The sequence below is a fragment of the Eptatretus burgeri genome, chromosome 13 (genome assembly GCF_056783735.1).
Source record: "Eptatretus burgeri isolate ZD-2024b chromosome 13, Ebu_testis_v1, whole genome shotgun sequence".
Lineage (NCBI taxonomy): Eukaryota > Metazoa > Chordata > Myxini > Myxiniformes > Myxinidae > Eptatretus > Eptatretus burgeri.
In genome coordinates this window covers 16462745-16476456 of record NC_140973.1, presented here as the reverse complement: position 1 = coordinate 16476456, position 13712 = coordinate 16462745, and the positions used below count along the sequence as shown (strand labels likewise).

Here is a 13712-nt window from a genome sequence, read left to right as displayed (position 1 = left end):
ATGGTTGCAGTGTACAAACAATGATGCTTGCAGCCCAGTTAACCACAACAAAGAAGAGTATGTGGAGGTGGAGCCGAATAGCAGCCATTACGGAGTCTTGCAGGCCGTGTGGCGGCTCTCATACTGATGTCTTATCGGCAAAAGTGTTCCCTCCCCTCTAAAACAATAGGGAAGATCACTGTTATGGATGTATTTCGCAGAAACTTTGTGCACCGGTTGGGTGTGTGAAAAGGACTAATCGATTCAATTTTGGTGAAGATTCCAATCCAGATCCGATACGAGAATTTTTAAAGTGGTTCTTCACCATTGAGAGATGGGGCCAAAAACGATGTGCAGCATGTTATCTCTAAAAGTTGTGGACGACGTGACAAAACGATGTGGAAGAGTGGTTAGGTGACAAAAACAAAACGAGGTGGTTAGGCGACGACAACAAGCCGATTCAATTTTGGTTTGGGTCCGGATTCAGATCCAACCTATCGGTGGGATGCACAATTTAAACTGTTCAGCCTGGTGGAATGCGCTCTACCGAGTGCCGTTCCGTTTCGCCAAGCATCACTCTATGATCTGTCTGTTTGTGAGCAGGATATCTCAAAAAGTTATGTACGGATTCGGACAAAGCTTCGTGGACAGGTTGGGTGTTTGATGAGGAGAAATTGATTCGATTTTGGTGAAGATCAGGATCCGGATATTTGAATTTCTTAAGTGATTCTTCACCATTAAGTGATCGCGTACTATATATCGTTTCTGGCCCTATCTCAAAAAGTTGAGGGATTCGGACAAAATTTTGTGAACAGGTTGGGTGGGTGACAGGGACAAATGTCATAGATTTTGGTGAAGATCAAAATCCGGACATAGCCTCTCAGCAGGATACAAAAAGTAAACTGTTCAGTGTGGCGGAAGAATGCGCTCTACGGAATGCTATTGCAGTTTAACATTTTAAAAATGGAACTTCGTTTATGCATTCAACATTGGGGGATACAGGGAATGTGAAACGAATTTTTGGGTTTGACCCCTGGTTCATGCCCCAGTGAGTGTGGACTAAGGGTCACGGGGCAAAACAGAAGATTTTCTTTAAACTCAAAAATTTGATATTGGGTCACTCCTATTGCCCCTGTCACACCTTGACTATTTAGCCAGCGTATGGCAACGTATCAAAATTTATCTAAAACGCTGGCATACACTGAACTTTTTTTTTTCAGTTTTGGGCGTATAATAGTGTATTCATAACGAGTTGGACGTATGCATAACGTATTAGTAATGTACACAGAACGTTTCGATAACTTATACCACCGAATGCTTAGCGTGTTGTCGGCGTTCACAACTTATGCCCAACGATAGTCTAACTTATGCATAGCGCGGCAGCGTATCGCCGACGATCACGTGGCGTAGCCTATTAAAAGGCTATTCACATAGCCTACTATTCAAATCATAACCGCACTAGACATCGAAGTGTCAACATCACCGTCATGCCGAAGAAAACTTCGAAGAACTCCTCGTTACGGAGTTCCACCATGAGCTGGTCATACATGCCAAACTGCCGTCGCCTCCCGATCCATGGTCTCACCCAGTTCCTTCTCCTCCGTTCACCTCTTCTTCTCCTGGCTCTATTGGCACACAACTGGTACAGTGTCAAATCAATGAGGTTATGTTGATGTTTGAGGACAGCTAGTAGGTATTCTCGTCTCAGCCTTGCCGGATCCTCCATCTCTCGGATGACATGGACATCTGCTCACCATGGAGTCTGGAACACTGACGGGTTCCTCCTGTGAACCCCATTTTTATATACCAATTCCCCTAAACGCTGCCAATACGCCATTATACGGTAGCTGTAAGTTAGAAACACGTTCAGTAAGTTCTGTGGTCGTCCGTAAGACGTCAAATACGTCAATATGCGTTGGAGGTACGTTACACATGGGTTCAAAGCACGTTACTCATAGGTTAGAAATAAGTTTCGAGTATGCAAGACATTACCTCGACGTGTTTCAACTTATGAGTAACTTACAAGTAACATGTGTCAACGATCGCATAACGTGCCTACAACTTATGGCCAGCGTATGCGGAACATGCGAGTCATACGCCGAGCACGTCGACAAATTTTGTGCATGCACAAAATTTGTCGACGAGCTCTGCGTACTACGACGTATGCCAGCGTGCTCTTAACGTATACAAAACTTACCCATAACGTATTCGACGTATGCCAGCGTATTCGCCAAATTTTTCATACGTCGGCATACGCTGGCTAAAACGTCAAGGTGTGACAGCGGCTTAATGGAACGTTTTGCCATCTTTCAACGTTGTTTTTTTACGTTGTTTTTTCATAAATATTTATTCTCAATTTCCCAAGTTACATTATGTTTGTATTTCGGAAGCTTATTTCGTTAATGTTAAATTAGAACCGAACCCTTTATCAATTTTCATTGCTGTATAAACTCGTTTTTTTCATGCAGCCGATGACTCGTTGCCTTTATTTTGACGTCATATTCTAACCATGCAGCATTTTCATTTTTGCCTTCTTTTTATTTGCACTTCAAACATAACCACACTTGATGATTACTAGAGTTTTACATCTCTTCAGTCTTCCCCAAGTTGCGACCTAATTTAATGGATATTTGGATAATTATGATAAAATTTCAACATTCCTTTTCTCGCTCTAATTTTGTTTTTGTGTAATGCTGGCAAAAATAGGGTGCATTTTTAATACAAGTCGAGGCTCGTGGAAGATCTAGAACACAGAATGGACTAGAGCACAACAGAACAAGGAGAACTTAATGGAAAAGGGGAAACACACCAACAGCAGGATAGAGGGGGACATCAGAGAGACTTTTGGAGAAAGAATGAAATCAACCGGAGGGGGCAAATACATGTGGTGAACAAGCTGGATACAAGCTTAAACACAGCAAGAAGAGGAAAGGAGAACCAGGGAGGAAACAGAAATGGTACCAAAAAGGAAAAATATGGTGATGGAAGGGGGGGGGGGGAGATACACAATAATCTGGAAAGGAAGGGGTGTGCATGGGGGAGGGTTAATGATGGGAGAAATTAGAAAAGTATGGATTGGGGATGACATGAGATGGTGTTGAACAGCTGCCTTGAAGCCCTGGAGGGAATAATGGGATTGAACACACTGAGGAAGTTGGTTCCACAGATGGCCGTGAGGGTTGAAGATTAAGGAATGCGTGTCGGTGAGCTGTCCAAGCCTGGATTTTAGGACTTCCATCTACAGTGCATTCCTGGCAGACTGTGTGCCCTGCAGAAACCTACATGGGCACAGAGCAAGGAAAGGGAAGAGTGGAAGACCAAAAAGGAGATGGTAAAAGACAGAGCCCACCAACCTATGTGACGACGTGCTGATCAGCGATGCGAGAGTAATGGGTTGAGAAACTTTGCTTCATTGCAGGAGCTTCCAATTATTTGGAAGGTCTTGGTTTCCACGAAGTGCACGGTGTGAGGCAGGGACACCAGCCCAAAGATGAGAGCAGTATTCCGTCAAGCTGCGTATGAAGGCCTTGTATGTTGAAAAAAGTTTAGATGTGCCAATAAAAGTCTTTGCATGATGGAGGATGCTCAGTCAGTGGCTTGCTTTGGAGGTCGACTTGCAGATATGATTTGACCAAGAAAGACTGATTGTGATGCTGAAAAGTTTGAGTGACTGAATTACTTCAAAAGGTTTGTGAAGGAAGTAGCTGAGTGAACTCATCAGATTGTCCTTTTGGACAGACAGAGTGGTGTGTGAGATTTGTCGAGGTTGAAAGACATAGTCCAAGTGTTGAACAAGCTCCTGTTTCTATCAAGGTCTGCAGAGAGGGAAAGAGGTTGCTGCCTGTCTATCTGATGGATGAAAGCTACTATGGCAGAGGGTGGAATCATCAGCAAAGAGATAAGTCAAATTTTCTCGGGACTCATGAAGATCATTAATAAAGAATGAGACCCAAGGAACGTCCCCGCCAGGTATTCCAGTCTTTACAGGAAATTTTTATGCCCAAGAGGAGGCCATTCGGCCCATCATGCCTGCACCACACCAATACCAGATTTAATAAATCCATCAATACCCCTTCCCTTCATGTGCAGCTTTTTGGCTGCTACACTGGTACTCATTTTGCCGACCTCGGAAGGATGACAGACTGAGTCAACCCCCTGGTGTTAATCCAGTGGCCAACGGGGCTTGAACTCAGGATCCTACGATCCCAAGCCACCACCCGAACCGCTAAGCCAACACCAGGTTGACAGGGAGAGATGAGATGATCATGTTCAAAGCTACTTTCTGACTACAAGAGTGCAGGAAGTTACTAAGCCATGAGAGGAGGTGATCTTGGATGTCGCAGGCAGAGAGTTTGGAGAATAAGGCAGGACGTCAGACTATCGCATGCGCGAGATGTGTCCAAAGAGACGGCCCTGTTCTTGTGTCTGACAATGAGGGCCTCCATCCATTGTTGGGAGAGTAGAAGCAGCATCTCCAGGGTGGAGTACCATGGTCTGAGATCAGGCCTTTATAGCAAAGGAAGAATTTTATGTCGACTGCGATGATGTAGTCCATGACTGTTTATAATTAGATGTAACCTAATGGGGCTGGAGTTAAGGGGATCGGTTTTTTTCACTTTGTTTGTGCATTGCAGTGGTGTTGGATGACCAAGTGGATGGAAGGTGACCTAGAGAAAATGATCGGGTGAAAAGAGCAGAAATAGGATGAACAAAAACGGCAGCAAAGGTTTTTAGGACTTGTGTGCTTATTCAATCTGAGTCGAGTGTCTGAGTGTCTCACAGAATCTGAGTCGAGTGTTGTTAGAAACCTCTCCACTTTCTCAGTGAGAAAGACCGAGTCCAGGAGCTGCTGCTTATGAAGGGGCAGGGTGGTATGTGCAAGAAGCGAGGGGTTGGGTCTGCGAGGTTTGGAAGGAAGCGCAGCATTCAGACATTCGGCCTTCTTATGACCAGAGTCAGCTGTGTGCACAATGAGTAACAGCAACAGATCAATTCGGAACGGTTTGCTTAACCCTGGAAGTTGCAGTTTTAGTTGAGCAGTTTTTAGTAATTCTTGAATGATTGTTTTCATTGTATTTCTTTTTTTCTGGAGCTCCCTTTGTTTTGCTTTACCCCCATTGGCAGGTGTGCTTTTCAAAACATGCCAAGGAGGTAAGGTTCTTGCGAATGTCTTTCTAGAATCTTCGTGTTAAATTGGCGAATCATCCTTTTATCGAATCCTTTTTATTTGGATGTCCCCTGCTCCTAAATCTAGTGTTTGCTTCTGTGCCATTGTGATTCGGGGAGAAGAGAGGAGTTTGGGCCTGGGGGTGGTGGGACTCTTGCTTGAACTTTCCTGTTGCTGTCGCTTTGTAATTCATATCTTGATCTTCAACCTGTGCAATCTCTCTGGGTCTGATGATGGGACCGATATATGGAAGATGATAGGTATAGAGGGAGATGCATAGGATAGTCTGTTTTTGATTTAAAAACGAGGGATAAACATTCCAGTAGAACGACTGGAATTCTTATTGTGTCCGTCTTACCTCCTCCACAACAATGCTTTTGGCATTTCTTTCCAAACCCCATTTTCTCAAACACATGCATTCTTGCTACGTTTTGACAGTGCGCTTTCCCCAATGTGGGGGGTCGGATCATGCTGTTCATGGGTGGACCACCCACGCAAGGACCTGGCATGGTGGTGGGAGAAGAGCTCAAAGCTCCAATTCGCTCCTGGCACGACATTGAGAAAGACAATGCCAAGTTTGTGAAGAAGGCTACCAAGGTTGGTTGGCAATGATACAAGCGACACTGAAAAGTTGATCAGTACATTCAAAAGGTTGATGAATGAGTTGCTCACAATAAATCCAAGCTGCAACAAAAATTTAATTATATAAAGTGTGTGTGTTGTAAGTGTGCTGTGTGTTGGAATACATTTATATGTATGTGTAAAAGCCTGGTGTTGGTTTTATGGATATGTGTCGGAGTGGCGACCCATCCGGGATTGTGTCCCCTCGCCAATGGAAAACTGCCTTGAGTGCCTCAGCAGCCATTTGCATCTGAAGACTCCGTGTGTGTGTGTGTGTGTGTGTGTGTGTGTGTGTGTGTGTGTGTGTGTGTGTGTGTGTGTGTGTGTGTTTGTAAGAAGAAAAAAAAAGCACACCAAGCGGTAAAGAATGAAAATTATAAAATTATTTTTTGTTGTTGCTTGACGTTTCAGGAACAGAACAGACTAGTTCTCTCCCTCAGATGGTAAGTGCAGCATCAATAATTGGTCACAATTTAGAATTTCTACATTGGTTAAACTGGAAAAAAATTGAAAGCAAAGGCTGGATGAACATGATCGAGCAATCAAGCTTGGAAAGGTGACCCAGTCAGCCATAGCACGTCATTGCCTGCAATCTGGTCACAAATTTGACTTTGGGACCCGTGTCCTTGACACTACATCTAACAAACGACACAGGTTGATTTTGGAAGCATGGCAAGTGAAGAGCCGGGAGGGTGGTCTAACTGGGGAGACTGTGGACATACCCACACAGTACACACCTCTGATGCAAATGGCAAAAACTGGTTGGTACAAACAGCTTGTTAAGGTGAGCAACAAACAACACTCAATCCCAAACACCACATGCACATGTGTACAACCCCCCAACGAGAACCCCAACACTCACGCAACCAACACCTCATCACGTTCAACCCGGACACTAAACTAGATATGTTCGCACCCCAGAAACGCAAAAACAAGAAGCCCACAAGCATGCTCACCCACACACTTACAACTCCAGATCACGTGTAAGTAAAAACAAAAAAACTAGAGCAGAGCAGCCCATCATTGATGTCATTTGATGTTTATTTTGTTTTTGCTTTTGCAAAATAAAAAAGCTCTCCTCCATTTGACCTCGAGCACCAGCACGTGACCAGAAATGAGCGGTCGCATCGGAATATAAACCGGACACGTGCCGAGGCTCGGGGTGTATTGGCCTGAGGAAGCCGGTGAAACGTCGCCTGAGACCGAGTCTGCTCTTACTTATTACTCAAATTAGCGGAGTAGATCTAGTTTACTTTTAGTTGGAAGTGCCTTCTTTTAAACAAACAAACAAACAAACAAAAATACTGTTGATGTGCCTTGGACTATTATTGTGAGTATCTCATTTGTACAACTCTTTGAAGAACCTCACGTCTTTATTCATTTTATTTACCATTTCATTCAAACTGGGTTGGCCTGTTGTTGTTCCCATTTGAACCTCTGTCCTGTTTTTCCAACACATGTCAATTCTGAAGTTTTCAAGTATCCCCCCATTTCTTTCAGGAGTCAAAAAATTTATGTAGATTCTCCACTCGAGTTACTTTCTCAACAGCCTCTTCTGTAAGGATTTTATGCTTGTGGCAGAAATTACCAATGGGCGTGATTTTATCAGCTGTGATTGTCGTTTAACACATTTTGTCATTGCTTGCAGCACTATGAAACTTTGGCGAACAGGGCCGCAACCAATGGCCACGTGATTGACATCTACGCCTGTGCTCTGGACCAAACTGGTTTACATGAAATGAAGTGCTGTGCCAATCTCACTGGGTAATCCTCCAGCTGTGTGTCGGTGTTTTTTTTTATTTATGCTTTTTAATGGTATTAAGCCAGGCACTTAGTGATGCAATTCGTTTTATTGTTGCTGGGTTGTTACCCAAGAGTACATGTCACATGGGATTCGCCCACAAGTCGCTGAAATATTGTTGCGGAAATGGGCCCTTAGTGGGTTATTAAATATAGGATTAGCCCAGATCCCCCCTTAAATGCATGTTTAGCCAGGTTGTTTGGTAATCGGACGTTACATGTGTGTCTGGAGGTGTAGCAGGCTGTCCAGTGTTCATACAGTGGTGGTGTACCGAGAGACGCCTTTTTCCTTCCCCCCTCCTAACGAGCCCCCACCTAGAGCCCTGACAGAGCCAGTCAACCAGACATGCCAGCAACCCATTGGCGGAGAGCTGCTGCAAACTCGAACGATGGACCAATCACGTGTCCCTGGAGGTGGTCAGAAAAGCCCACCCCGAAAGGCAAGAGGGACTGCTTTTTGTCTGTCTGCGATCTGCTTTATGAGGAGTGACTCGACGAGCTGTTCCTGCTTGGCCATGGATCCAGCGTGCAGGTCGTCCTCAGGTTGATCCTGAGTCCAGCAACGGGGTCTCTGACTGTCCTTGCTCCCTGCGTGGCTGGACCATGTCTTTTCATTCCATAGATCCGACTGCGGAGCCCAACACCCAGATTTGGTCTGGTCTGGTGTACAGGACAGGCCTGGATTCGCATACCGGACCTTGTGGGGAGCCAGCTAGAACACACCATAGATCTTTCGCTCTTGTGCCGTCGACCTTACGGGAGCTGGACGTGCCGAGGCTGCGTGCGTGGGCGGTGCTGATAGGAGTACGTCGCCGCCATCTTGCCATGCTGCATGCTCGAGCTGGGCGCTCGAATCCGATGACATCGGCTTGTCACGAGCCACATTCGTGCCTTCGACACCTTTCCTCTCGTCCATGAGGCACCACGAAGTACTCCGTGTCTTGTATGCATGTTGTCCAGGCGTAAGGCTTATTTTGCTAGGGTCCCCTGTGAAACCCCTATCCGTAGCTCCCGAGATAAAGGCCCTGTCACACCTTGACGATTTAGCCAGCGTATGCTGACGTATGAAAAATTTGTCAAACGCTGGCACACGTCAAATACGTATGGGTAAGTTTTGTATACGTTAAGAGCACGCTGGCATACATCGTAGTACGCCGAGCTGTTAGACAAATTTCCCATGCTTGAAATTTTTAGACGTATGCCAGCGTATGACTCACACGTTCCGCATAACGCTGGCCATAAGTTGTAGGCACGTTACGCGATCGTTGACACATGTCGACACACGTTAATTGTAAGTTACTCATAAGTCGAAACGTGTCGAGGTAATGGTTAGCATCAGTGTTCCAGACTCCCTGGTTTTTTATTTTTTCTTCGGTATGACGGTGATGTTGACACTTCGATTTCTAGTGCGGTTATAATACAATATAATTAATAGGCTGCCGCGCAACGATTTAAATCATAACCGCACTAGAAATCGAAGTGTCAACATCACCGTCATACCGAAGAAAAAAAAAAACCAAAAAAAAAAAACCAGGGAGTCGAACACTGACGCTAACCATTACCTCGACGTGTTTCGACTTATGAGTAACGTGTGTCGACTTACAAGTAACGTGTGTCGACGATCGCGTAACTTGCCTTCAACTTATGGCCAGTGTATGCGGAACGTGTGTCATACGCTGAGTATGTGGAAAAATTTTCAACATGCTGAAAATTTGTCGATGTATGCCAGTGTGCTTCAGCGTGCTTTTAACGTATACAAAACTTACCCATAACGTATTCGACGTGTGCCAGCTTATTCGGCTTATTGTGCCAGCAAATTTTTCATATGTCGGCATACGCTGGCTAAAACGTCAAGGTGTGACAGCAGCTTGACACTTCGATGTCTAGTGTGGTTATGATTTGAATCGTCGAGCCGCAGCCTATTAATAGCCTACGCCACGTGATCGTCAGCGATATGCTGCCGCGCGCTATGCATAAGTTAGACTATCGTTGGGCATAGGTTGTGAACGCCGACAACACGCTCAGCATTTGTTGATACAAGTTATCTATATGTTATCAAAACGTTCTGTGAACGTTACTAATACGTTATGAATACGTCCAAAACTGGAAAAAACACATCAATAGTTCAGCGTACGCCAGCGTTTTACATACATTTTGATACCTTGCCATATGCTGGCTAAAACGTCAAGGTGTGACAGGGCCCGAAGGACGGGTTATAGATGAATGATAACGTTATCGTGAATGCTTTGCTTGTGTCGTATTCCCCGATGTTTCCCCAATAAATCTGGCTGATGCATACAAAATTTTCCGCACTGAATTTATTTGTGTCGCGCTGAGGAACAATCGCTCGATTTGTATTCAAAACCAAACTGGCTACGGACTGCGGCAGACTTCGCTTGGTCTCTGATAAAACCCAGTCTGTAGCCGGGATGTATATCCCCAACTGGCAAGGCACAGGAGTACTTTGGTATCGTGATCTGAGGCGCGTGACCCGAGACCTGTGCCGAACTAGTCGGCGTTGTAACCCTAGAGACAGCGCCGCCAAATGTATAACAATTTCACCTCATTATCAGTACCGAGTAAAATGCATTTTACTTCCTTAGCAAATTGCCCATGATTTACTGAAATACATTGACGGCACGTCTGTATCCCTCACGATGTGCACAAGGCATTTGTGAAAATGCGATGCCCCCTCCCCCTCCCCCAACAGCCAAGGTTTGTTGGATCGTTTCAGACATTCATCCGCATCTCAATTATAAAAAGCATACTCGATGTATGTTAAGATTTGATTTGAAACACAGGCATTTAAAAGGAAAGCAATAATGTCGTTTGAAATTTGCCTTCAAAACACCTAAAAACTGGCACTATTATGTGGTGGTGAAATCGGTGGTTAACGCTCCATGAATGTGGTGTTTACCCGGCATTTGTATGGACGGATCATGTCAGTATATGACTGGCTTTAGTTAGCTTGCAATGATCATTTGAGAATAATATTAATTATTTGCGTTTAACTGCAACTTGCTTGATGCTAAAAATATGCTAAGAAAGCACGTACTTCCTATGTTACTACAGGGGATACATGGTGATGGGTGATTCTTTCAACACCTCACTGTTTAAGCAGACATTCCAGAGGGTTTACAGCAAGGATGTTCATGATACCTTCAAAATGGCTTTTGGAGCCACTCTAGAAGTGAAGGTGAGTTGTATTTCAAAAGGGTGAGCACCAATAAATCCCTTTGTTCACTCTTTCCCCCCAAATCGGCTTTCTGGTTAGCTTTGAGGCCAACACATCACTTGAGTTTCAGACATGATGGTGGATATTTTTCACCATGTTCAGACATCTCGGGAGCTGAAGATATCTGGAGCCATCGGACCATGCGTGTCACTCCACACAAAAGGCCCGTGTGTGTCAGAAAATGTAAGTTGGGTAAAACGGGTTGAGATGTGCCTGCTTATTTAATGCTTCCCTAAATGACTGCTTTTTCAAATGTGACCATAGAAGATTGGATCTGTGGTGCTCTGAGTGATGGTTGACCAATGACCATGTGCTTGCCTCTCACTGCGACTTGGCTTGAATGCAGGAGATTGGTGTGGCTGGAACGAGCCAGTGGAAGATTTGTGGCCTGGATGCCACCACAACTGTTGCTTTGTACTTTGAAGTTGTTAATCAGGTGTGTTCTGATTTTATAATTTGACTCTCTCTATCGAGTGCAGCCTGTGGCTGCTGGTTGGATCATTGGTTGGGACGCGGCTATGCCGCTGATGCAGTGTCCCCCTTTCCAGTGCACTGGTGCTCATTTTGCCGACCTTGGAAGGATGACAGGCTGAGTCAACCTCCTGGTGTATTTTAATTCAGCGGCCAACGGGGCTTGAACTCAGGACCCTAGGATCCCAAGCCGCCACCCTAACCACTAAGCCAACACCAGGCTACAATTTGACTGTGTGCTTGCTTGCTTGCGTGTGTGTACACATGTCTTTTGATTGTATGAAATTAGTATTAGGCCATCAGCCATGGCTCAGAAAGTGCTTGAAAATCAAGTTTCGTTCCACTCATCGGGTGTAACTTGAAATCTTTACACCGGCACTCCAGGTACAATCGGCCCATGATCGAAGTTAGTCCTCCCACGCCGGCACTCTCGGCTAAACGTCGTTCGTGACCGTCTAAGACGAGCCATTTGTTGACATTTTCTCTCCATTTATCCCATCTTACAGACATAAAACGTTTGACTTCTTAGTTCGCTACATTGTCCTGGTGAATAATACACTGGGGGAGCGTCCTCACGCCATATTAATCAAAAATCGCCGATCAGCTGCCGGTGATTTCCTCCCTGCAGGAAGCTTCCACCTTGGACAACTTAGCTGGTCACGTGACAGTCCGACGTAATTTGCATACGATGTCAGCCGATCTATTGGCTGTCGAGGCGTCACGTGGCACACACGTGATCCGAGTTCAAATGAGAGAATGCTGGGAATGCATCGATTTTCAAGATGAAAATACACAATAACTGCAGCTATTTGAGTGGAACGAAATTGCACGATACAGCTTATGGCTGATGGCCTATATTTATTTGAATGAAGTAGTTGCGATTAACTTCAAGCCCAAGTCGATGAGTATTTGTACGAGGGTGGGAGTCGCCATGCCTTTTCCATCATTATGCTCCGATGCTTGTTGACGGTGGGAACGTGCACATTATATTGATGATTGGGCTGGCAGGATAGCCTAGACTGAGAAGGATGCATGCTCATCACTGAGCTGTGCGTTTATAATTGTAACCGAGCTATAAACTATCATCCTGGTGTTTCTCAGCCAGGACGAATCGTCGGCATGTGTGCCCTCCCTCGGATGGACATTAAACCTGGGCGTCCCATCTGCCAGCATTAGTTTGTGGATGATAAATATATCAGTGTTCTTCACAAAGAGTAGACGTGATATTGCCGACACCATGACCCAAATTGCAAATTCCTGTTCTAACCTACAGGGAACACTGCATTAGTGGTACAGCCATCCCTCCCTCCCCCTTCCCCCAGAAAATGATGCTACTCCCAACCATGTGCTGCATATGAAGGAAGAAGAACTGATGTTGGCTCATGAGTTTAATGTGCACACTTTCCATAACAATATAGTGTCATTGATGGTTAACTTTAGAGTACTTACTTCAATCTACAAATAATTGTTCTCTCACTGGATCTTGATCATATTCAGACACTTTTTTTTCTTACTTAATGTTGATTGAGTTGATATTTTGCTTATCTGAGATTATCAGATTAACAAGGCAGAGCAATAATAATAATAACAACAACAAGAGCGAGAATTGCTTTGCAATACATGTTCTCGATACATGTTCTCGACTGATGTGATATTTTCAAAGTCCAAAGAGGGCATTTTAACTGAAAAATTGACAAAACGCCCTGAAACTCGAACTCGTTCTGCAACATATGATAATGAAGCCATGTATTAAGTTTCAGTTGAATATGTTAAAGGATATGTGGGAAAAAAGTCTGAAAAACCACAGGTGGAATGGACAGATGAAGATCAAACCTATAATCACCTACGGTGAAACTGGTAGGGGACTAATAACACGAGGTCCCGCACAAGGAAGTTCAATGCAGGAGGAGGCCATTATATTAGGCTCATCAAAGCTTGGGCTATTATTATGAACCTATGGTTGTTTTTTTTTTTTTTTGTTGTCCATGACGTGTCCTTTTTAAATGACAAACGTCAAACAAGAAAGCAGCACGTACCATTTTAAAACTCTCTGGTGCGACTCAGCCGGTGTTCGAACCACCGACCTCCCAGAGTCAGAACGGACGCTCCAACCATGACTCCACCAAGGCTGGTTCAAAGTAAATGTAAATGAAGATGATTCAAAGGTTTTCTTTAACGTTTTTCTTCCAAAGTGGCTTGCCGTTGTTCCGGTTCTGAGATATGCTTTGCCAATTGCTGCCCTCTTACTTGTTTGGTGTTCAACTTGCAATTCTGTGTTTGTCAATTTCTCTTGTGAAGACATCTGAGTGAGCTGCATTTTTGATTTGTCTTTTTCATTAAATTACTCCCCTGCTCCTCACCAGCACAATGCTCCCATCCCTCAAGGTGGCAGAGGTGCTCTGCAGTTTGTTACTCAGTACCAGCATTCCTGTGGTCAAA

General features: G+C 44.6%; 1 protein-coding gene across 6 annotated transcripts in view; it reads left to right on the top strand.

Annotated features, from left to right (window-relative positions):
- Nucleotides 1-13712, top strand: part of LOC147013932 (protein transport protein Sec23A) — a 93981-nt gene that overhangs the window by 42934 nt on the left and 37335 nt on the right. For 4 of the 6 annotated variants that reach the window (XM_085851297.1, XM_085851296.1, XM_085851299.1 and 1 more), the window contains exons 8-14: nucleotides 5104-5130; nucleotides 5585-5743; nucleotides 7416-7531; nucleotides 10640-10763; nucleotides 10905-10985; nucleotides 11149-11238; nucleotides 13637-13712. The exon at nucleotides 13637-13712 is cut by the window's right edge and continues 31 nt beyond it. In XM_085851297.1, coding sequence (XP_085707423.1) covers nucleotides 5104-5130; nucleotides 5585-5743; nucleotides 7416-7531; nucleotides 10640-10763; nucleotides 10905-10985; nucleotides 11149-11238; nucleotides 13637-13712 — 673 coding nt within the window. The remainder of the gene's footprint in view (nucleotides 1-5103; nucleotides 5131-5584; nucleotides 5744-7415; nucleotides 7532-10639; nucleotides 10764-10904; nucleotides 10986-11148; nucleotides 11239-13636) is intronic. The other 2 variants (XM_085851301.1, XM_085851300.1) reach the window with 1 other exon arrangement.